The following is a 23,812-nucleotide window of genomic DNA, read 5'->3' as shown; positions in this document are numbered from 1 at the left end:
AAATGATGCGGTATAGTCTATAATCTATATAGTTTAAATTAAGAAAAATCGTATCCTTCCCTGAAATTGACGTTGCAATATATTTTAACCATTAATAGAGTTATTACTATTAACATTTAAATCTACATATTGTCATTCACTTACCAACGTTTGCCGATGCGAGGCGTGAAAGAGTCGCTATTGAATAGATCACCAGCAGAAAGTTTAGTCGATCCATTTTAACGCAGATTTAGTTGCAGTTATTTCGTGTTATACGCAAAAACTTATTGTGGCTAATTTGTCGCCTCTCTTATACCCAATTAAGTCGCGTGATGTTCCAATAATCGCTGATGTATCTTAACCGGCAAACAATGCATAATCAGGACTTTCCATGTGTTTGCATAACTATCAATCTTAGAGGGTTGACAACTTCAGCGTTGTTGTAGCTGTCTCCCCACATATTTGTTTGGCATTGCCCCAATAAAAGGTTGAAAAGGTAACATTGTATCGCACGCTGTACCAGCAGGTCGGTGAGCTTGTTTAGCGCGACCATTGCAAACAAACTCGGTCTTGCTGAATCACGTTACTATGCATACTTGTCACTAGTAATCTATTAATTGCGTTTTTGTGTACGGATCAAAAGGGGCGATTTGTATGTTCAATGTATTAGCAAACAATTGAAGTATTTAATAGCACAAATAACACCAAATTACCCACAAACAAAATGAAAATATTACTTGAATTAAGAGCAATTTGAGTTCGAAACAAATTTTAAACCAATTACAAAGCTGAAACTCCATTTTTATAAATCTCTGCAGTTTTCCCTTCGTGTTTTGGTCCCTTCTTGCTCATAAAGATGCACATAAGTGCGAAAAATTGAAACAGAAGCGTGGTGGCTGCTATTGCTAGAACAGCAATTCCCCAATCCGGTACATCATTTAAACATGTGTTTGTTGGACAAGTTACTACAGTGGGTTCCCGTGTCGTAGTAGTCGGCATTTCTGTTGTTGTACTGCCTGGCCATTGTGTCCCAACGCTGTTCAAATTGGTAAAGATGTACGGAAACTCCTGAAGAGAAAATGTCACTTTAAAATCTAGAGCTGTATTGTGATAAATCTCTTAGTCGCAGAACAGAACTTGACACTTTAACTTTATTGTGCTCGTAAAAGAAACGTTTTAAGTTAAACACAACATAAAGGTAATAAGCAAACTCTGGCTTAAATTATAAGACCCATGGCTTTCCTTTTGTCGTAAAACTCCACCCATATAGATAAACAACATATAAATGCATGTATACTTAGTTATATACCTCTGATGGACAAAGCAGATCTGTGATGTCCCATTCGGTAGTCTTCGCACCAACAGGTTGCAACTGTAAAAGCAGTTAGGTGTAAGCGTATACAAGTATAAACAAAAAAGTACTTTATTAAAAATACAAATTTAAACAAAAAAATTCAAGTTCAAAAAAAACTCAGCAGATACAAAATATATTAAAAAAAGGTCCAAGTTTAAAAATTAAAAATTTAAACAAAAAAAATACAAGCTTAGACAAAAAAGTTAAACAAATAAATATGTTTATATTAGTTAGGAATATACCATGTTGTTCCATAAGTTTACTGCACCGAGTGCATGTCCTTTGCTGCTAAAATGGAAGCAGTCTGGGGCGAAATAAGTAGAATCAACTTGGCCATCCTAAAGGTAGAAAATATATTTGTTGATGAATGAAATGAACTTTTTTGTCGTTGCATGGCAGAGCAACGATAGTCGTTATAACACGGGTGTTTTGTTGTGCTCACCCCGTACCACACCCCGTGCTCGTACGGGTGATAATATAGTAGAGTATAGGGGAAGCTGAGACGCATTTTCAATGAACTTTTTCTCGTTCCATTTGACAGTAAACGAAGAACATTCAAATAATTATAAAACCGTATCCTCACGACTTCCATAGACCGTTGTTAATTTTTTAAAACGAGATCAGTATATTTGCACACTATGTGCTAGAGATGTCCCACCTTACCCGTGTTTATCAAAATATTAAATTTGTTTTTTGTTTTGTTCGTTACCTCTGTGTATGGTAGAACTGTGTTGCGAAAGAATGGCTGTAGGACCACGGTGAAGTCGTCTCTTGTGTCGTATCTACCACTTGCGATTAAATCTTGAGTAAGAGTCTAAATAATAACGAATGAGTACAATTTTTTTACTTGCTTCAATAATACAGTTTTTGATATGCTAATCCTAATTTTAGTTGTACGTATATTGAGTTGAAGTGTATTTCCGACGTTTCGTTAAGAAAATACCAGGCGAGCCGCCAAAAGATTATTAACATTATATGTCTGTGGGTAGCAGAAGTTGCGTAACAAATGTATCTCAAAAGTCCCACTTGGTACTGCTTATTCTTTTCAATGATAATCGGTAGTTCCTCATCAGTGGCAGCTACGATGTAATTGCAGAAAGTCAGTTGGGCAGCTCTACACTGAGGTGTCGAACCATATCCATGCCCAACATCAGGTAGAACATAGATCTCCATGATTTCAACAACGTTGATCATAGTTCTTGGTAACTGTAAACGTTTTATTGTAATACCTTGTATAGTAGGATGGGGGTAGATGGGACACCTTTAGCACGTAATATCCAAATATTCAGACTGTGTTTTAAACAATTAACAACTGTCTATGGGAGTCGTCAGAATGCGGGGTTTTTTTTTTTAAAAGTTTTTTTTTCCCCTTTAAAAGTTCTTTGTTTACTATCAAATTAGACGAGAAAATAGAATGAACAGGTGTCCCATCTTCCCCCACCCTACTATATATACTTTACTCGGCATATTTCTAAATGCTCGGTATATAATATAATATATTTGCCCATAGAATAATTCTACTTCGTTTGATATTTATCTGATAATGTATGGTTTAATTAATGCTTTAAAAATTTCTGAGACCTTAAAGTTTTTTTAATGAAAAATATGGGTATTATAAGAACAGATTGCGAAAGCAAAGGCGTCTATGGATGAGGTTAATCATTTTTTTCAAAACTCAGTTTGTTTACCTCTGCGTGTAAAATATCAAGTGCTTCTTTCAAATATTTCACATAATTTTCGGGTGAAGAATCGTTGTTACGGTTCATTGCGCACAGATCGTTCCCACCAATGAAAATCGTTATCAACTTCCAATCATTCTCGTAGTTAGTTCTCTGTTGAAAAAAAACAGATGCTAAAGTATAAGTGGCTAATTTTTCCAGTATTTTTTTTTACCGAGTCGTTCTGAATCTTTTCGATAAGGTCTCTCGCTTGAGTTGGCATGTGTCTGAAAAGGGAAGTTAGACTACTCTTTACAATATCTTTATTTGTTACAGTAGTATGGGGTAAGAAGGAACGCCTTTTCTTCTATTTAAAAACAGGATCAGGAATTATGGGTTTAGGTGCTAACGGTATCTTATCTTACCCCACAGTACTATAAATGCGTGTATAAGTCTATTAGCCCATTCTTTCTGTTTTTGCGTTTAATTCAAAATGGCGCACTTACATAGAACGAGCACCGCCAACGGCAACGTTGAACCAGTAATCTCCACCGTCTCTGTTGGTACCGCTTGAGTAACCTTTCACCTCCGGATTAAATTTTCTCAAAACGTCTACAAATTGAATTAATAAATGGAACTAGTTTTTCCTTGCGCTGTCGTTAAGTTTCTTGCTCAATGACACAGACGCCAACAATCGTAGCAGCGTTGGGCCTCGAACCGTAAGTCCCTCTTGGCTGAAAGGCGTGCTATACTGTGCCACGACGACGTATAAATTAAATACGATTGCTACATAAAAAAACACTAAAGTACAGCGTAAGGAAATATCTTTAAATCACTATAACTAAATACAAATAATGCGTTTACTCCCTTATCTAAAGCCTGACTTACTGGTTATAGTAACAGAACCATCGAGGTCCAAATCCCCGCCCACCGACCAAGACAGCCCTCGGTATTCGACACCGATACCAGGCAATGTCGTTGCCTCGATGCCGAATCCAGCCTGTGTTTAAAAAAATCCCCAAAGTTAGATACGTGGTGACTTCTAAACTTTCATTTAATATATTATAAATGACATCAATTGAATATTTTGCATCACTTATAAACTGTTTTAACGTGAAAACTTAATTTGTGGCGGTGTCCGTGCGCGACATGATGGTGGTCTGAACACATATACCCAGATCACTTACCGTTATAGAGTCTCCCATCGCGCCCACAATATCGATATCTCTCGGTCGTAATTGATGCACTAAAAAGTATTTTAGCATTTCAATGTAAAAATATAAATTTAAAAACCTTACCAGATGTCGGTTTGGGTTCGCATTTTAGGGAAATATTGAAATAAGAAGTTCCACTGGCTCTTGATGACGGTGCTTTCTAAAAAGTTATTAATAAATTCGTATTTCGAAAAGTTTTTTTTTTACCTGAGTTTGGTCATTTTCTTGTGCAATTTTTTCCAGTTGTTCAAGTTGATTTACCCAGTCGTTTTCTCCTTCTGAAATAAATTGTTTGACTAAACTGCTCAAACGAAACTTACTGATATTCTAACACTTACCGGAATTTGCCAGTGATGTGGCTACCAGCAGAAAGATTAATGAAAGAGAAATTTTCGATGGCATTACGTTTATAGGTATGTGTATACCTTTTTCGCAACTGAAACAATGTAAAATTCTTTACACGAGGTGACTTTAGAAACACTCCAACTGCTAAGGCTGTTTCAAGAGATATGTTGTCGCTTTCATGGTATGCATTCAGTTCGTAAAAGTTTACGACCATGTTGGTCATCACTCTGTGGGTTCTGTCCTTTGTTCGAATAGTTGGATGTTAAACAAATGTCGTAAACCTAAACTATGTGGTTATTTTAATCGACCTCTAGTAAACATTTGCATTGCTTTTTCAATCCTAATAGTATTTCGTGATTACTAACAACAGTTTAGTATCATCTACTTTACGATTTGAAGGTCGTAACCGCTGTATGACACGGGGTTATGGGACATTTAAGGGGTGCAAATATTATTCCAGGGTAATCAACAGGAAATTCCACTTTACGACAGGCACACTGTTTGTGATAAGGTTTTGGAATAAATGATTAGTCAAAGAAATTATACAGATTTTTAGGCGAAAGTTACGGTTGCAAAACGTAACTTTTGATACTTTTTCGTAAATAGAACATTTTTTTAACAATTATCATTTGTTAAATATTAAACACAAATAAATACGAGACACACTGCTCTGCTATTACCTTCAAGCTCCACATGGAGCATAAAACACCGATCGTAGTAAATGTCCGACGGAAGCAAACCCATGGAGTTATAAAAATATATGTTTCGCCACCTAACGGATGGATTTCAGAGAAAAAGGCGGCAGATTGATCAATCCATGCAAATCTTAAAATCCGAAATTCGGTGATAAAGTTTGTAGTTATTTATTCACGTACAATACTATAAATTTAGATACCACACCTTTGTTACAGATTTAAAATTATGTATAACACACGGAACACCTAATGTTCTGTAAAATTTGTATTGTACCGTTTACAAAATTGCTTATTTAATGCTTATGTCAAAAATGCGGTACAGCGTGAACAGTAGGTCACTTATTGTGATCAGGCGAGAGTATACAGTTGTGTAGACTTTTTATTATAGTGTACAGATTATTTATAACAGTGTACAGAATATTTATAACAGTTACTGTGTTTTCACGGCCATTTTACCGCATTATATTCGATGTGTATACATGATTCATGAATACATCCATACTTAAGAAAATACTCAAGGTTTTATTTTTGGTATATATTCTTTACAACAGAGCCTATTCGTTTAAAACGTTATATTGCAAGGCGGCTATTTCTTGAATAATATACCTTAGTTACTAGCTAGTGTCCTTGTCGGTTTATTTGTATATGTCAATGTTAAGACATTAATTATAGCCTAGTACAACTTGTTTGTTTGCAATATTTGAAATTGCATTGGTTTATTTTTTAGATTATTTGTTGTGTATAACTGTATATAGCCTTGTTGGCCATATCATTTGTTGGTCACATAATTTTTGTATATAATTAAAGTAGTTTTGTGGTTAAAATGGACACTCTTCCCCTTATTATTTTATAAAATTTATTAAACAAGATCCGATACAACAGTGGCTTTCAAGTAAAAAAAAACCAACTTACATAATAATAGATTAAAAATTACTTGTATAATATATATAGATATTAATAAATTAGCCAATTACCTAAATTATGTATTTGTAATTAGGTTGTGTCCCATCTTGTTTTAACAAAGATGTGTTTAATTTCAGTAGCTCAATCATCAAAAGCAGTATAAAGCATGAGCCTACCCAATAATGTTATGTCAACATTAAAGTATAATCAACTGTTTGCTTTCAATTTTTGGTGTAGTTGACTTTATATAATGTGTGAATGTATTGGCACTCCCTTTCCATGTTGTTAGTATAGGTCAACCTGGTTCATATAAGACTCACATAATATTTGTCTATCAACGCCACACACAACTATGTTTTGATTCTGTCATCTCAATCGTATGAGTAACCAGTGAGTCATAAATATTCCATCCCACACACTTATAGTAGCATATGATTTCTTACTACAGGAATGCCTCACACAGCTGAAGCTTCTTCAATTTTAAAAACCAATCTATACATTTAATATACAGTATCTTTTATATATAAATGTATATATACATGTGATTTAAAATCCTATATAAAATAAAGTTTATTTAATTGTGTTGTTGCGTAATATACAGTGGATTAGCCAAGTGTCTGAATCTTTGTATTGTTAGACCTGATAGGCAAACTTAAGCAAAGCTTCTTATTATTAATTATATTTCGAAGCTTAGTTTAGTGTGCTGGCTGCACTACTTGTGATGTATAAATGTATTTCACCCATATGTTTTGAAATATGAAGACAATAGAAAATCATTGTATGTATTTTGTTCACCACCAATAAATTAGATGACACTTAATAGGATATGGGTGAAACATCTGTTTGGAATTATGTTGAATGTTAATATAATAAATGTTATATATATAATATGTTTTAAGTGTGGTCAAAGAATAGTGACAGATGTATTGTAATGTAAAAGTTATTTTACATGCTATGCTTGTAGTTGTATTGTTTAATTGAAACCATGATATACAGTAATGTAGCCTATTAAACCACTCTCTTAATTGCCTAAAATAAAGTCAATCAAGCGTTTGTACAAGAATGTATGTAGATTGTAGTTATGTAATAACTATTGTATTTGTATTATTGCTCTAATTTAACTTTTTGTGGTTTTACATTCATCGATTCAATAATCAATTTTATGCAATCTGGTACAGTCGTATTTTATGTAAAAAACTTGTATATATATATATATATATACATATTTTTTTTAAATTTGCCCTGTAACATTTTTGGTTAAAACAAGACACTTGGCATAAAAGTTAATGATGTCGCTATATAAATACGTTACTAACCTCAATTGGGAAGTGGTTTTCCCAGGAGTTTTGTAGTGAGACGTGTTTGTTCGGAATTGTTAAAATTGCATGCTGTGGCTTTTAATTGTAGCATGGCAAGTTTGATAATGCTGCTATATAGATAGTAAATAGTTAAATACTTAATTGCCCCAAGCCCCCAGCATTCTTTTCCCCAGCAGTTTTGAAGTTTAATATTTTTGATAAATGATTATTTTCCAAATGCCTTTATCTTTGAAAAGGACATGAAGTTAAATGATGTCATTGTGTAGAAACTTCTGTTGCCTCAAATGTATTTTAGCAGCTGTGTAGTGAGACGATTTCTGGAAGTTTGAAAATTGCATAACGAGCCTCTTAATTGCAGCATGGTTGAGGTAGCATGCAACTGTCACAGGAAATGGTGTTCTCCTTGGTGTATAACATATTTCCTGTTCAATCTGCACACTTGTTAAGCTAGATGAATTACAGGCTAATTGTGTTGCGTAATATCTTAAGTAGGCCTATGGAACTGCAAAAAAAATAGTTGAATTAAATCACATTATATTCATGAAGCTAGCCTATAGTGTAACATAACCCGCCTATTACTCCATGCTGCTTGTGGATCTACACTTTAATTTTCTCCGAAAAGGACAGTAGGAACTGTACTGCTATCAAACAACAGTGCAGTATCTGCAGCCTTCCTTAACTAGTACCAGTATTAAACTGAATAGTATATGTTGATTGTTGAGCTCAGTTCATCTGCTTAATAAGAGTTATATGTGGTATACTTTATAGGCCCCTCCATTGCATTGTTTTAGTAGTAGAACTAATATTTAACTAAATAGTATATGATGAGCTGAGTTATTCTGTCTATCAAGGGATAACTGTTTAGGTATTTTAATTGTAATGCTTTGTTCAGATATTAACCTTCAACAGTAGAAGCCTGATACAAGGTCTGTAATGGCTGGTGGTAGGCCTCTTGTGGCTCTGCTGGATGGCAGGGACTGCAGTGTAGAAATGCCAATACTGAAGGATATTGCAACTGTTGCATTTTGTGATGCCCAGTCTACACAAGAGATACATGAAAAGGTTTGAGACTTGGTTTGCTCTATTTACAACTTTACTATTTTGTTTTGTGTATAGGTCATTCATAAGTACTTTGTAGTCTGTAGTAGATAATTTCTTTTGTAAGACTAATATGTTTGATTCAAGTCTGCTTTTGACAGAATGTAGTTAGAGGTACATTTCTATTGAATTTATTTGTTGGTATGATTTTACTGATTAATACAGTGTTTTTTTTAGTAGTAGAACTGTCCACCCTTATAAACATTTAAATTTGTTTAAAGGTTTTAAATGAAGCTGTTGGGGCTCTTCTGTACAACACCATAACCCTTACTAGGGAAGACCTAGATAAATTTAAAGCCCTTAAAATTGTGGTTCGAATTGGTGCTGGGTTTGATAATGTGGATATAAAGGCAGCAGCTGAGATGGGTAAGTGCTCCCTGGGATATTCTATGGCTTGTTTTTCGAATTTTTTTGCTCTGAGTCGCTGTGTCTTAAACTTAGTACTGCAGTTAATGGTATGGTATAGAGTATGTAGTATTTTATATAAAACAGGTATACTCTCAGCGACCCCTATAGCTTGTTACCCCCATTTTGGGAAGCTTTGTTCTATGCAACCTTACTATAGAGGATGGCATAACAATTAAGCTTGTAAGGTAACAGTCACGTTAGTGGGCAAACAAAATAAGTTTTACAAGCAGTAGAAAGGCAGACACAGACAGCATATATTATGTAACCATTAGGTAAAGTCTAACCCAAGCCTTTCTCGTTGGCATATAATTTTGGATGGCTTATAAAACAGTTAAGTTTTCAAGTAGCCTATGCAGATGTTTACTACATAATATTGAAAATATTAGGCAATGTTCCAATTTTCCTCTGGTCACACCTGTAAACTGTGAACACGTAGAATGAGGTTTGAAAAAAAGAGTTGTGTAAACATAGTCTACTTAGGTATCAGAGATTTCTGATAAATTTAGTCTGCTGTATGACCACAAATATGCACTGTGATTTTATTTTTTGTTGAGCTTCAGCAAAAACCACACACTGCAGTAGTTGTCCTTCAACCAAAACATTTAATAGCTTCAGGCACGCTACTTTTAATGTTATAAATACAATATTGCTATATTTTGTACTTGTGTGTGTTACGTGGTCATGGCCTCATGCTTATAATGAGATATTTTTAAACAATAATTTTTGTTCTCTTGTTGTATCTTGAATTTCAACACAAAAGTGACTTACAGACACAGTCGTGCTGTTAACGCAATATCACTGTCGATTTTTTTGCACTCAATCTGTGCTGCAAAGGCAATAATAATAAAAATTGTGGTATGCACTCACATGCAACCCTAGTTGTTAGATGTGTAAAATCTAAAATGTTACATATATGTATATACTTAAAATTTTTAGAAATATTTATAGAAATTTTAGTACCAAAATATAAATAAAAGTAAATATTGTCTTTTCACAAGTTTTAATAGAATTCATTTGATGTATTTGTTAAACCACCTAAAGTTATTTCAATGCATTGGATTATTTTTTCTCAGTAAATTATGTTTCATAAACTAAACTCCATCAAACCTATTGCCTTTCTCTTTGCAGGAGTTGCAGTTTGCAATGTACCATCTGGTTCTGTAGAAGAAGTGGCAGATTCAACCCTGTGTCATATTCTTAACCTCTACAGACGTATAGTATGGCTTCACATGGCTGTAAAAGATGGCAGTCGACCACAATCAGCGGAAAATATTCGTGACCTTGCCACTGGTGCAACTCGCATGCGCGGAGATACGCTCGGCATAATTGGATTAGGTATTTCAAGTATTTGTATGATTAAATATTACTGGTAGTGGGTAGCCCAATGGGTAATGGTTATAGCATGATGCTTTGCTATATCTCATAAATAGGCATATTAATATCATGCCTGCTTATTGGGCTAGTCCAATAAGCAAAGGGGTAATGTATCATGTATTTACTTTTGAATAATTACATTATACCTAAAACCTTTTTAATAATAAGATTTTGTATTTAAAACCTTTTTAATAAAATGAAACCTTTTAAGAAAAGGTTTTAAATAATTTTAATTACAAAAAATCCAGTACTTGTAGTCAGTGGCGCAGCCAGAAAAAAAAACAAGGGTTTTTATTTTGGTTTAAAAGGGGGGGTCACGACCCCCGAAACCCCCCCTGGCTGCGCCACTGCTTGTAGTCTATGGTTTGCTGATTTTTTACTCATTCTTTTATTTTCATAGGAAGAATAGGCACTGCTGTTGCACAAAGGGCGAAGGCTTTTGGTTTCAACATTTTGTTTTACGATCCGTATTTATCTGATGGAATTGGAAAAGCATTAGGGTTTTCAAGAGTTGCTACTTTGCAAGTAAGAAATATGTTACTTTGTACAGCAATACTTCCTATAGTAAGGCATGCAGAAACATTACAATTGGTTTTGCAATGTATAAAATTTATACATCACAGCCTATATATATATATGTAAATTTTTGGATTTGAATTTCTGTGTCAGTTAGCAATAAACCCTGTTTGCCATCTTGTTAATTATTTATCGGCTTACTGTAAACTGTGCAATGCTATATTTGCTTAACCATGTCAATACATTGAAAGTAGTAAGTACAACTTCTACTTTGGGCTGTGGCTATTGTTTTTATATTGATAGGGAATAGGGATACTGTTGTACATTTTAATATTTTGACAAGGATACTTTTATGTAAATTAATGGTTATACTATAGGCTATTTATTGTTTTTATCTTTATTAAAATTTAAATGAATTTCCATGAATTGTTTGACTTCAAGTTGGTTAAACTTAGAGTTCTCTGTATTTCTCTCACACCAACAATTATTAACCTGAACCTCATGTAGCCTGTCTGCCTGCGGGGGCTTTTTTCTATATTGTGTTACCATTGTTACCAACAGATCTGTGGTCTTTAATAATATTATATATTATTTAAATGTAATGTCTACTTGCTGGTATCTTAAAGCAAAAAAGTTACCAAGCATATGTCTGAAAAGTTCATAATAAATGTCAGCATAAAAAACTGCTGGTTTTAAACCACAATTAAAATTAAACAATCATGTTACTGCTTTTAAACGAAAAAAACAATCTCAAAGAGAAAAAAACTTTAATTTTGCTACTAAATTTCCATTATTGATTTTGTTGTGTATTTGTACTATTATTAAAATTAGACAGTACTTTTACTGCTTTTAGTAACAAAACAATGTTAAGAAGGGAAGAATTCTTGATTTTGTTACAAAATTTCCATTACCGTATATTTAAAGCCCACATTGTTATTCCCAGGATCTATTGTATCAGAGCGACTGTGTAACTCTTCACTGCAACCTTAATGAGCATAACCATCATCTCATCAATGACCACACCATCAAGCAGATGAGACAGGGGGCTTTCCTCGTAAATACAGCTCGAGGGGCACTTGTAGATGAACAAGCACTCGCAACTGCTTTGAAAGAAGGTCGTCTAAGAGGAGCAGCATTAGATGTTCAAGTAGGAAGTTACTTTGATTTATTATACAGTACCTTGTAGTATTATGCATTTTCTTTACTGCCTCAACGATATGTTTCTGCTGTCATATTTTACTGATAGTAATGTGTTTTTTGGACTTTTGTAGTATAAATGGGTGATAGCATATTACCTTTTAGCAATGTGTCTCTTCTTTACTGCATCTGGATTGGTAATTTAGTGCTTCTGCTGTATTTTAATTGTGCAGCAAAGAATTTTTGGCCCTTTTACTATAAAGAGTATGGCATTAAAAGGTAATTTAAAAAAAGGATTAATGATAATCATGTTTTCTGTCAGTTCAACACCTAGGTGTATACTGAATATTCTATATCATATTAAAGAGCAGCACATACTTGCTGCCAAAGTATGTCATAATAAATTAGTGTGTATAACTTGCTACAGAATAACGAGCCATTCTCATACGCGTCTTCACCACTCCGAGATGCCCCTAACCTTATTGTTACACCTCATGCTGCATGGTACAGTGAACAGAGCTGCACAGAACTAAGGGAGTCTGCTGCTGCTGAAATCAGAAGAGCAATTACAGGTAATATACACTAGTAAATATTATTTACACTTTACCACTTTTTCTTGCTATTAGGGATTTAAGGCACAGCCATTGAACAGGGGCTACTTTTAAATGATTTTCAGTGTCAAATATGTATCTGTGTTTAACCTGTATTTAGTGAGATTACTTGGACCATTAAATCAAATAGCTTTTGCTATTACAAAGTTCCAAATGTAATGCTAGCCAGTATTGAATTATCAATTTTAAATATGTGTGAGATGGTGGGGTCAACTGCAATTTATTTTATTCAGATCGGTAGTAATGCTCAAACCTTTTTCTTCACCACTTATTCATTCCACCCTTGACAACATTCAGTTTTTTTTCCCTAAACCATTTCCATTTTTATTTCCTAGGTCGGATACCTGATGGGTTAAGAAACTGTGTGAACAAGGAATATTTTCCAGCACATGGTGTCCCTGGTCTGGCCCACCCTGTCCACCCATGGGTTGTTGATTCTGGCATCAACCAACAGCCACAGGTGGCGTCACATGAGACAAACGGAAACTATCGATACGGAATGCCAATGGTAGGCATTTCTGGAGGTGGTGCTCCTGCTCCTGCTCTGGATGTTGCGCCTCCGGAGAGCGTTCCTTCGATCCGATCTTCAATTCCAAGCACCCTTGTTCTTCCCAATCCTGGTATTCCTGGAAGGGCATCTTCTGCTTCACCGGTCATCAATCGACAATCTCCAGTTCCTGGGATCATCGGAAAATCTGAAGGAGACATTCCGCATAAAGACTGAGATTTACCATCCCTATAACTGGCGGCAGTGGGACTGAGATATTTCTACAGCAATTTTCGCAAAAACTTGTTGGGAACTGTAGCAAAAACAGAACTCTTTACAAACAGACTTGATGACAACATATTTAGATAGGGTTTCAATTTTTAAAGTTACGTGCAGCAGATCAGGGACTTGGGGAAATCATCACTCGCAATGTTTTCTCATTATTTGAAAACCTCTTTGGTGCTCTATTAGGTATTTACTGCAATTTTATAGTAAATTGATTATAAAGTTCTGTTATTTGTATTCCCAAAAGTGAACTGAACTTTTAATGAAATTAACCACAGTGGAGTCCACCATGCATCTATAACTCTCCTTGAGTTCATTATTTGTTTCCATGCATATCTTTCACCTTCTGTTTGTTGCTAACTATCTGTTTATTTTAGAGCAATGTTCCGTCACTTGGAACACCATGTGTCTGATCATGTATTCCAATCCTGTAGAATTCTAGGACCACATATGTGTGTGTGTGCCAGCATGTATGGTTTCAAAGGTTATCTGTTTATGTCGGCTCCATTGCCATACTCTACCCCATTTATCATCAATTTTTGTGCAATTCTGTATCAACGGAATGGATTGATGCCTTCCCAATCATTTCACTTGTATCACACAGTCCAAAATGCCTCGTGTTGAGTAAATTTCTAAAACCCTGTATAGTCTGTACATAGCCCCCATTTTTGCTGATGATAATGTCTTAACAATGCACACACGTACATTTAAGCTAGTGCATGTTTTGCTGCGTTTATTACGGAAGTGTGATAATAATAAATTGCCGTGACCGACTTCACATGAATACACTTGACCAGGAGGAACTACTATTTGGTGGACATACAATTTATGTACTTCGTAGATAGATTCTACGGCTTCTATTAATTGGCATTTAGTTACAAGATTGACGCACGAGTCATTTTTCTCTTTTAATCATAAAGAAAGGAACTGAATATATATCTAGTTCTATATGATACGACAAAGATATGAAATCGCCCCACTTAAGACCACGTTATTTGCCTTTCGTTTCGTTCTTTACAGACTATGGAGCATGTTTCCCACCCCGCCGTAGATTAAAAAGTTTCAACCACTAGCGGTGTATTTCGGCGGGAGAAAAGGGTTTGATTTTGAGCTTGTTTTGCTAACAAACTTTAAGAAGAGACGTTTTTATCTGCTCCTCTGTATGCATGTTCCCATATACTAATAGCGAAAATTTGGTCATTTCAGTTGATAGTGTGTTTTTTTATTCTGTTTTGCGCTGAACTGAGAACGCAACTCGAATTCTGCTCACCATTAGAATGGAAATCATTAAAAACAAGGTTCGCGAAGCATTTGAGAAAAGCGAAGAAAGGCGTTACAATTTTGACAAACTTGCAGAAGTTTTAAAGAAGTTTTACAATGAGGTATGGTATGACATTGGTTAAGTTTAAATAGCCTAGATGTTTGATAGTATCGGCAATAATAACATTGATATATAGTATACAAAGTACAATATGTATTATATATTTCACAGCAAACTGAGAATAATGAAGAAGCACGAAGATATTTCTTCACCACCTTCCGTGACCATTGTGAATATCTGCTTGTAATTTCAAGTCGTGACCTTCCAGTTGAACGATGTCTGCAGTTTGCAGCAAAGTAAGGATTTGGTGATTTTGTGCTTCTGTCTGTTAATCTTTTTCAGGTAAAATTGAAAGTGCTCTATTAGGTCTAAGGCTGCTCATTTAATTCTTAAAAGTTTAATGTATATGCTATGTGTTGTGTTATTTCCATTTTTATCTTAATCATTGTGCTAATATGTATTCCAGAATTTTATCATTGTAATTTTTTGTAAATTCATTTTCTGAATACAGAAACAATAATCAACATTAGTAGTTGTCTATGTATTTAATCATGTATTTATCCCAGGTTTGCTTCTTTCTTTGCAAATGTCAATGAAGAAGAAGAAGAGTTGGAATATAATGATCCAATGGACCAGGATCTATACACCTACATATTTAGTTTTATGTTGGAACCAGAGGTGGGATTATACAATTTGTTAGTTATTTTAGACTTTTCTAAATCTGGTCTGAATAGCACATCGCTTTTGAAACACAAGGGTGGTGAGGTAAAGGACCAAATCAAGCCCTAAATCCTCCTCAAGTAGCTCTCCCATATAGAATAGAAAGGTAACATAACAAGATTATTTGTTTCAGTTCCACAGTAACCATGACAAGACCGTTCGATTTCGTATTTGTCAATTTGTCCAATATTTGCTGAGTGCAGTTCCATCTGATGCTACCATGGATGGTGATCTTATTGACAAGTATGGGATATTCCATTTCCATTATTGTTAATTTGGTCTCAATAAGATTTAAACCACGTTCTTTGCTAAACGTTTATTCTGTTCCAGTGCAACAAAAGTCCTGTTAGACCGAATACAAGATAAGGTTCCATCAGTTCGAGCACAAGCAGCTAAATCCTTAAGCCGACTGCAACAACCTGGGGATAAAAACTGTCCGGTTATTGAAGGTAGAATTACCTACATTTTTTATTACTTTTTTAGCCAACTCTGGTCTAAATTCTAGTTGCTTGACAAGGACCTTACCCACATATATGGCCACAGAACAGAATAGAATAACCTTCTAGACTGTGAAACATTCATTTTGTTTATACAAAAAGCAGTTTAGGTGTTTGGGTAATTGGCAAATTTTAGCTAGATTCTCAGTCCAGAAAAGTACTTTTCACCTAATTTTTTTGAAAAAAAATTGGTTAAAATATGAGGTTTAACAACATTATTTTCTTGGCTAATTTAACCCTTCTATTTCAGCCTATCTGTTCCACATGGCAGCAGATGATAACACAAGTGTACGAAGCGCTGCTTTGTCTGCTGTCTCACTTACTACCAAGACCTTACCAGAGGTTATTGATAGGATACGAGATATTTCGGAATCTGTGAGAAAAATTGCTTTCCAGGTAAAAATTGTTTAGTTTTATAACAAATGTATTATATATATATATTATACATAATCAATGCAAATAGTTTTAGGATTTTTCAAATGTTTTGACTTTATAATTTAGATGAACTACAGTATAAGTGTAAGTTAATCACTGTTTTGCTCTAAAGTGATCATATTATATGTGTTCTTAATTGCTTTTCGTAAGATATTGCCTAAAAGTTTTCCTTTTTTTAAAACAAAACATAAGTTAAATTAAACTTTGTTTTTTTAGTTAGAATAAATGCAAACTTTTCTGAATATTTTTTTCCCTATTTTTTCAGGTGCTTTCACAGAAAGTTGGCATTAAGGCTCTAACTAGCTCTCAGCGTTTACACCTCATCAAACAAGGTTTGCTTGATGGGTCAGAAGCTGTAAGAAATGTGGTGAAAAAACAACTTCTTCAAGCCTGGCTCTTGTCCTTCAAGGTAAGTTTACTATTTGTAAGGTTTTGCCAGAATTTTGGAATAATTTATATTTATGTCTTTAAACAACGATTTTTTTCAAATGCTTATGTAATTTAAAGTGAAATGATATAATATTATTATACATCATTACATGTATAATATATATATATATATATGTTAAACAATATCATTGGAAATAAGAGTATCATTCTGTGTACAGGGTAATATTCTGCAATTATTCAAAAAGTTAGATGTTGTTGGAGCATTTGAAACCTGCTCGGATGCCATAGTAGCAATATTTGAAAACTCTTCAATGGCGGATCTTGTGCAAGGGTTTCTACCTTTATTGAATGAAGAGTAAGTGTAACCATAATATGTGTATGTTTTTATAAATATTTTTTAAACTATTCATTTATATTTCATTAATGGAAAACGTTTTTACTTGACATTACTAAACCTTGTATGGTAACTTTCTAAGTGAGCATAAGGACAGTGTTAATATCCTGTCATTGGCTCATTGCCTTACTAAACCAGGATAAATAAGTTATGTTTGTTCATTTATTAAAATAAAGAATAAATTTCTATACTTGCCCAATTGCTTTGTTTATTGGCTTATTTATAAAATGCTAACTTTGCATATTTTTCCAATTTAAAAAAAATGTTTTTTTGTTAAGTTGTAAAACAATAATTAAAAGATCTCTATTTTTTCTAATATAGAAAGCTGGTCGAACACGATGTTCTTGTTCCCGAAGCCGTCTTCTACTGGAGCCAACTTTGTAACTTCCTTCGTTCCAAGGGTCAGGATGGTGAGAACCAAGTTGAAGATCTTCTCCCAACCACCTTTATATTCGCTTCTTACATTGAGAAATATATGACACAGTATGAAAACTTATATATAATATATTTATATTTATTTTTATAAAAACTATTTACAATAAATGGACACAGTTTAGTTTGAATAAAAGCAAGTTCAACTCTACCTATTTCTGGATTTTATAAATAAATCTTTCTAGGTATCTTCTTCCATTTGTTGAGAGGATAGAGAGCTTAAGGGAGGACTTTCCACAAGAGGAGGAGGATGATAAGATCGAGAAGGAATTTGTGGCAGAGCAGTTGGTGAAGATGGCGGTTAAAATGGACCTATCCGATGATGCAGGTGACTATTGCATGTGTGACAGCACTGTGCTGTTAAATGTTTCATCTAACTTTTAGCTACAATTTATTTTTCACAAATAAATGTTTGACGTTTTTTACAAAAAAAGTTTGACTAGGAAAGAACTCAATTCCCTGCAGCCTAATGCCCAAAACTCTTAACTACAATAATCTTATATCACTCTCTATGGTCCCTTAACATTAATTTTTTGTGTCTTTGTTAGACCTTGGATGACATACATTTCCATAGTTTCTGCATAGGACAGTCATAGGCACAAAGTGGCACAGCCAGACAAAATTAAAGGTGTTTTCACAAAAAAATTAAATGTTATAAAAAAATAGGAGCGCGACTCCTGTAACCCCCTCACTGCGCCACTAGTCACATAGACATTGCTGCATTTAACTTGTTTTACTTTCATAGGGCGGCGAAAGCTGGTTGAAGTTTTAAAAACAGCATATGAACAAGTTGATGTTCTCTGCTTTCCATGCCTAACTTCACCACTTGCTGAATCACTTCTTAAAATAGATTACCACTCAGCTAATAAAACGTAAGATGTTAAATCTGTTACCCATTGCTTTGAACGAAAGTTTTTAAGCCTGCAATTAAGGTCTTGTTACCACTCATGTGAAAACAGTGTCTTTTCGTCACCAGCCTTCAGTTTTTTTAATTTACTAGTTAAAAATACAATTTGCTAAAGTCTTGTTAAAATACTAAATTCGTAGTTATTTTATGCCTTGATTTTCACAAAAGGGGTGATCAAGTGGTACACTCCCTTTTCCCCTTGTATTCGACCCTGTAGTCTCTAGTTTTATCGATTGTTTAACACAGAGAAGAGGAACATATTGCTCTTGTAGCGAACATGATTTCCTCAGCAAGAGAAGGAACTTCACCGGCACCAACACAAGATTGTTTATCAGAGGAACAAATAGTGGATTGTAAACTCAAGGTTGGAACTTAATAATATTCATATAGCCCTGTAAAGATTACTTTGAATTGTTTTAAATACATAATATTGTATATAATTTAATTCTGTACCTGGGTGTAACAATTTTTTCATTTTGCCCAAATTCTGATCGCCTGGGCTCTAGGGTGACATCGTTTAAATGTAGTAGTTAGGCCCACAATTAAAACGTAGGGAACCTTCTTTGATTAATGTGCTAAAAACTACTTTGGATCTGCTTGTTTGTATGGAGATCCAACAGCAGAGTAAATGCTGTTTAGGCTAACTGGGGTGTTAAAGCATTTGATGTCATTGTCACATTGGTTTCATGAGATGTGGCCTTTTACCCTAGGGTATTGGCTAGCCTATATGTAGCAATTTTCAAAATTAGCATTTTGGGTTATTTATTCACTTTTATTCTTCAGATTGCTAAAGTTAGTGTGAAAATTAATGAGGCAAACGAACAATTGGAAGAATTCATTACCGACAAAAACTTTGAAGACGCATCCAAGATGCAGAAGATTATCGATGATCTTAAAGGGGAGAAGAGAGAGCTGGAGGATGATCTGATCCCGAAGCAGAACGATGAAGTCCTCTCGCAAGTTCCTGAAAAGGTATTAGGAATCATAGGTGCCGAACCTGGGGTGGCAAGGTCGGCAGACAGGCCTACTCATGAGTTTCCTGCACTGGATAAATCATGTTGTATTCATTTTTTCTAAAATGAAATTATTCCAATAGGGCATTTTTATCTCTAACCAGCTCCTCTTTGCCCCCAGGATGATGCAGGAACGCTCATCAAATGCTTAAAATTAATGACTGAACTTCTCTCTTCCATCTTCCTCTCAAGAATGAGCAGCAAGCAGCGAAGAAGGAGGAGCCAGGTTCATGGGATGAATCCCACCATCCTCCAGCTCCTAGAGACTCTGGTCCTCCCCTCAATCCTCATCCCTGCTCCCGAGGTGAGAGGGGAGGCGGTGAAATGTCTGGCAACGAGCTGCATGTTCTCTGTAAGACTCGCAGCTCAACATTTTCCTTTGTTCATGAAGGTAAGCATTATGTGATGTTTATTACAAGTTTTCACATTGAAACTATTCTTTTTTTACAATTTTGTAAATAGAAACATGTTCATATATTGGTTTTACTAAAATCACCGTGATGTACCTTGGCAAATCCCATTTCTGGCATATATTAAATTATCAAATCTCTGATGTGTGATTGTTATTTCTGACAGACCCACCGAAAATAATATTATCATAAACAAAACTTTTTTTTTAATCTTGAATTTTTTATAAAAGGATTTATAAAAATGAATATCCCAAGACCCAAATGCGATTTCATAAAATGTTGTATATGCATATTTATATCTTTTATTCAACAGATTGCACAAGCTGACGTGTATAACGTAAGAGTTGAAGCAATCAACGCTGCAAACGATTTTCTTCGAATATTTGGAATAAATAATCTTGTTACAGGACCAATGGAAGAAAACGTAAGTTTAAACAGTTAGAAAAACCTTTTTTTAAATTTTTGTTCATTGGATTAAAAAGGCACCTGCGATATCTTATTCTATGTTTTAGGAGAGTGATTTTTATATTATAATAAGGGCCATTACTTAAGATTTAAAAATATATTTCGCACCATGCCAGCGAGTCCATTTGTGATTCTGTATGGGTGAGGTCTTTGAGGTCCTGGGATTTAAGCCATATTTAGCCCAATAAATGTAAACTTGGTGTAATTTCGATGATAAATATTTCAGGAAGAATCTGGTGATGGTGGTGCAAGCACGGTTGTCTTGTCCAAGTTCATGAACATGCTTGAAGATGAGGTATGTAATGTAAGGGTTTGGTAAACCCTCTTAAAAAAGTTTAATAAATTTTTAACATGGACTTTAAACCTCAAAGACTATCAAAAAATGATATATTTATTTGTTTCCTTTTTAGCGTTTTTTTTTATTTAATTTTTTTTTATTTAAACGCAGGAATCTGAGGTTCGTGAAGCATCAGCATGTCTCCTGACTCGTGTCCTCATCTCACACAGGATCCTTTCATCGGTTGTCGTATCTCGTCTTATCCTCCTATGGTATAATCCATCCACATCTGAAGAAACGAAACTCCTCCAGCACGTCAATGCTTTCCTTGATGCTTTCCCTTACATGTCAAAGTAATTTAAAAAATTAAAATCTAATCTAAATTTTTCATCACATAAAACAACTTAGTGTAACAGTTAGTAAAACCTGGAAATTTATTGAATTAGTGAACAGTAAGTTAAAAAAACTCAAATTTATCAAATTATCAAAATTAGTCAGATTTAGTAAATAAAAGCTGGTAGTTTTTTGAGTTATTAAAACTACCTAAGTTTGTAAACCCTTGGTTTGTAAAAATTGCCACATTAATAATGGTTAAAGCTGGTAATTTATTAAGTTATTAATACTAACTATATCACAAACCCTTCGTAAAATGTACCACATTATCACAAGAATATCCACATTCTCCTAGAGCTGCCCATGATTGCATCGAGTTTGCCTTCCTTCCAACACTCCGTATCTTCTTCAATGCCCCTCCATCTTCCCCATACGCATCTGTTGATATAAACAATGTATCGGCTTTCCTTGTGTGCATCACCCGACCATCTATCATAGAGAAAGCTGATGTCAGCCATCTATGTGATCATGATAAGAAATGGGTGGGATATTCAATGTGTTAATCTTTACCTAGATGACAGTCAGTATAAAGATGGCTGTACGCAGTATTTAGAATTTGTCTATATTTCTGTAATTCGTGTCACTTGCTGTTAAAGTGTTTTTCTAAGTTTACATATGTCCACAATGGTAGCCGTAAAAATCCTCAAATCTGTAACCTCTTGGCTAGACACAGGCGTGTCCCACAATAGTTCTTGACTGGTAACGAAACAAACATGTGCTAGAAGACCTCTTTAAAACGACACTCTTATAATACACATAGACAACAAGATATACTGAAATTGCTGAGTGTTCATTTATCAACTTTTAGCATTTTACCGCAGCTTGAAGAAGGATCGGCACACGACAACCTCGCTGTTATGATTTCCAATGAAGTTTTATCGGATCCCAAATCCCCACATGTTAATGTTCTATGTAGGATGCTGCCAATGTTGGAACTCAACATTAAGCTAACCGACAACCTTAAATCGCTAATGCCACTATGTGATAGCATGCTGGAGGTATGTAGGCATAGATGACTAACATGGGTATATGTCTTCTGTTACTTCTGCTACCAGTACCAGGCATAATGTAAATAATCTTTTAGTGGCTCATCTGGTATAAAAAAAGGTAGTTTATTTCCGAAATTCCACTTCACATTCGGCAAGACTCAACTCCTATTTTTTGCCTAAATAATTTTAATTAAACAATTTAAAAACAAAAATTTCTGTCAAGCAAATAAAAAACTTTCCTTCTCTTGCTTAAACAATTTCTATTAAACATTCCCACAGGAAGTGACAGATAAAGCTGCAATTCGTCATTTAAAGAAGTTTTTAAGCCAAGTCCAACTTCTTATAAAGAATGCAAATATACCAACTATTCATGTGGAGGAAAATGTAACCAATGAGTGTGAAGCCACTGCTATGGAAGAACAAAGTGGTAAGTAACAAATGCAGTAAAACACACTTTCCACCTAATATTTATTTTTAATTTTTTAACTCTGCAAATTTTTTTGATTACTGATTTTTTGTGGTTAAATTATTTGTACGAAACAAGTCAAAAATTGTTTTTCCCTTTAAGGAAACAGGTCTTTTTTATTATTTTTGGGGGGAATTCAAAATCTTAAGTTAGTTTTATGGTATGTTTCATTGTTCATTCACTTATTCCTGACCAATGATGACTATGTAAAAGGGCTGAGCCTAGGAATAGTGCTTTATACTGTACTAACTTGCCTGCAGCATTGTGGACATATTACTTGTACTTAAAATTCTGTACAGTAATTCCACCTGCTGACATAACCCACCATGTAGATATAATTTTTTCAATATAAAGTTGTTATATTTGAAAAATGTACAAAACATGGAACATATTCATTTAATAATCAGGCAAGTTATGTACAGTAAAGGGTGGCTGCCTATGGTATATGATAACAACAACAGTCTGAGGTCAAAAAAAAGGTTTTTAAATAATTTATATTCTGCTATGTTCAGAACTATTAATTATTCTCTGTTTGACAAGGAAGGCAAATACAATCTAAACTAGCTTTTTTAGTACCAGAAGTAAAGACACCACCACCTAGTGAGAACACAAAACCCTCCACTGATCTTCCTTCTTCCAAGAGGAAATCAAGAGCAAAGTTTATAGAAAGTCCTCCGCTGGGTGATTTTAACAGCATCATCTTAAATTCACCTCGTGTAAGTTTAACCAGGATCTCAACAGATGAAGTTTGAATTGGTTTCCTATCCTTATCCTTATGTACGAACATAGGCGCAAAACTTGGGGTGGCAAAGTAGTCAGGTCTACCCTTTAAAATATTCGCATTGCATTAAGCAGCATAAGCAACAATTTTATAAGATTTGTTTATCAGGAAAGTCTGTATAACTATTTCTGCCTCCCCTGCATTTTTAAAAGTATGGCACCTGTGTACCACATATTTACCACTCTCAGGCAAAATCGTTTCAAGAACTAGTAGTATAACTAAAACACACGGGCATAAAGTATTTTAACGTCAATTTGTGAGTTGTGTAAACAACCAATTTTTAATTCTTTATTAAAATAGTTTATATCAAGTTTTAATGCCAAAGCACGTATTGCTATGATAAAATATAAGAGTAATTTTACCGCTGCCAATTCTTGAGTTACAGTTATTTTCTAAAGTTTTCTATTTGTATATTATTTGTTTGAACATTTATACTGTAGTATAGTCCTTTGTTAAAGGAACAATATTGTCTAAACATTTTACAATGTGTTTTTCTTGCAATAAATATGTTGCTGTTGCACAACTGCCGAAAAAAACAT

General features: G+C 34.4%; 3 protein-coding genes across 4 annotated transcripts; 2 read left to right on the top strand and 1 right to left on the bottom strand.

Moving 5' to 3' along the window:
* Positions 1-628: 628 nt before the first annotated feature.
* Positions 629-4,838, bottom strand: LOC100182192 (phospholipase B1, membrane-associated-like). Its single transcript, XM_002121442.2, has 13 exons — positions 4,544-4,838; positions 4,413-4,483; positions 4,290-4,365; positions 4,179-4,237; positions 3,880-3,991; positions 3,498-3,603; positions 3,227-3,278; positions 3,022-3,165; positions 2,360-2,539; positions 2,043-2,147; positions 1,576-1,671; positions 1,289-1,351; positions 629-1,047 (listed from the first exon to the last, which is right to left on the bottom strand). Exons 1-13 carry the CDS (start codon positions 4,605-4,607, stop codon positions 760-762), a joined length of 1,416 nt encoding a protein of 471 aa, XP_002121478.1. The 5' UTR covers positions 4,608-4,838; the 3' UTR covers positions 629-759.
* Positions 4,839-8,336: 3,498 nt separating this feature from the next.
* On the top strand, positions 8,337-14,189 carry LOC100184556 (C-terminal-binding protein 1). Its single transcript, XM_002127454.5, has 7 exons — positions 8,337-8,529; positions 8,787-8,931; positions 10,102-10,308; positions 10,748-10,872; positions 11,807-12,010; positions 12,428-12,572; positions 12,947-14,189. The coding sequence occupies exons 1-7, from the start codon at positions 8,401-8,403 to the stop codon at positions 13,333-13,335; spliced, it is 1,344 nt and encodes a 447-aa protein (XP_002127490.1). The 5' UTR covers positions 8,337-8,400; the 3' UTR covers positions 13,336-14,189.
* Positions 14,190-14,564: 375 nt separating this feature from the next.
* LOC100176733 (condensin complex subunit 3) lies at positions 14,565-23,809 on the top strand. Of its 2 annotated transcripts, none has more exons than XM_002127379.4 (21): positions 14,565-14,765; positions 14,876-15,000; positions 15,271-15,382; positions 15,558-15,667; positions 15,755-15,873; positions 16,172-16,317; positions 16,622-16,765; positions 16,965-17,101; positions 17,462-17,623; positions 17,758-17,900; positions 18,318-18,444; positions 18,726-18,843; positions 19,263-19,451; positions 19,614-19,883; positions 20,216-20,326; positions 20,594-20,662; positions 20,816-20,997; positions 21,333-21,519; positions 21,859-22,035; positions 22,306-22,453; positions 23,066-23,809. In XM_002127379.4, exons 1-21 carry the CDS (start codon positions 14,661-14,663, stop codon positions 23,242-23,244), a joined length of 3,060 nt encoding a protein of 1,019 aa, XP_002127415.1. In that variant the 5' UTR covers positions 14,565-14,660; the 3' UTR covers positions 23,245-23,809. The 2 variants fall into 2 exon arrangements, with proteins under 2 accessions (XP_002127415.1, XP_018672666.1); XM_018817121.2 differs by having other exon boundaries at positions 23,057-23,809.
* Positions 23,810-23,812: the final 3 nt, after the last annotated feature.

The sequence above is a fragment of the Ciona intestinalis genome, unplaced genomic scaffold (assembly GCF_000224145.3).
Source record: "Ciona intestinalis unplaced genomic scaffold, KH HT001131.1, whole genome shotgun sequence".
NCBI lineage: Eukaryota > Metazoa > Chordata > Ascidiacea > Phlebobranchia > Cionidae > Ciona > Ciona intestinalis.
This window is presented reverse-complemented; position numbering and strand designations above follow the sequence as displayed.

Excerpts from the sequence above, each read along its gene's own strand:
- LOC100176733 (XM_018817121.2), top strand. The coding sequence starts at position 14,661 with ATGGAAATCATTAAAAACAAGGTTCGCGAAGCATTTGAGAAAAGCGAA. Across the intron at positions 19,884-20,215 it reads ATTTTCCTTTGTTCATGAAG|ATTGCACAAGCTGACGTGTA; the intron begins GTAAGCATTATG and ends TTTATTCAACAG. Across the intron at positions 20,327-20,593 it reads CAGGACCAATGGAAGAAAAC|GAAGAATCTGGTGATGGTGG; the intron begins GTAAGTTTAAAC and ends TAAATATTTCAG.
- LOC100182192 (XM_002121442.2), bottom strand. The coding sequence starts at position 4,607 with ATGCCATCGAAAATTTCTCTTTCATTAATCTTTCTGCTGGTAGCCACA. Across the intron at positions 3,279-3,497 it reads GTTGGCGGTGCTCGTTCTAT|ACACATGCCAACTCAAGCGA; the intron begins GTAAGTGCGCCA and ends TTCCCTTTTCAG. Across the intron at positions 1,048-1,288 it reads ATCTGCTTTGTCCATCAGAG|GAGTTTCCGTACATCTTTAC; the intron begins GTATATAACTAA and ends TTTTCTCTTCAG.
- LOC100184556 (XM_002127454.5), top strand. The coding sequence starts at position 8,401 with ATGGCTGGTGGTAGGCCTCTTGTGGCTCTGCTGGATGGCAGGGACTGC. Across the intron at positions 10,873-11,806 it reads CAAGAGTTGCTACTTTGCAA|GATCTATTGTATCAGAGCGA; the intron begins GTAAGAAATATG and ends TGTTATTCCCAG. Across the intron at positions 12,011-12,427 it reads GAGCAGCATTAGATGTTCAA|AATAACGAGCCATTCTCATA; the intron begins GTAGGAAGTTAC and ends AACTTGCTACAG.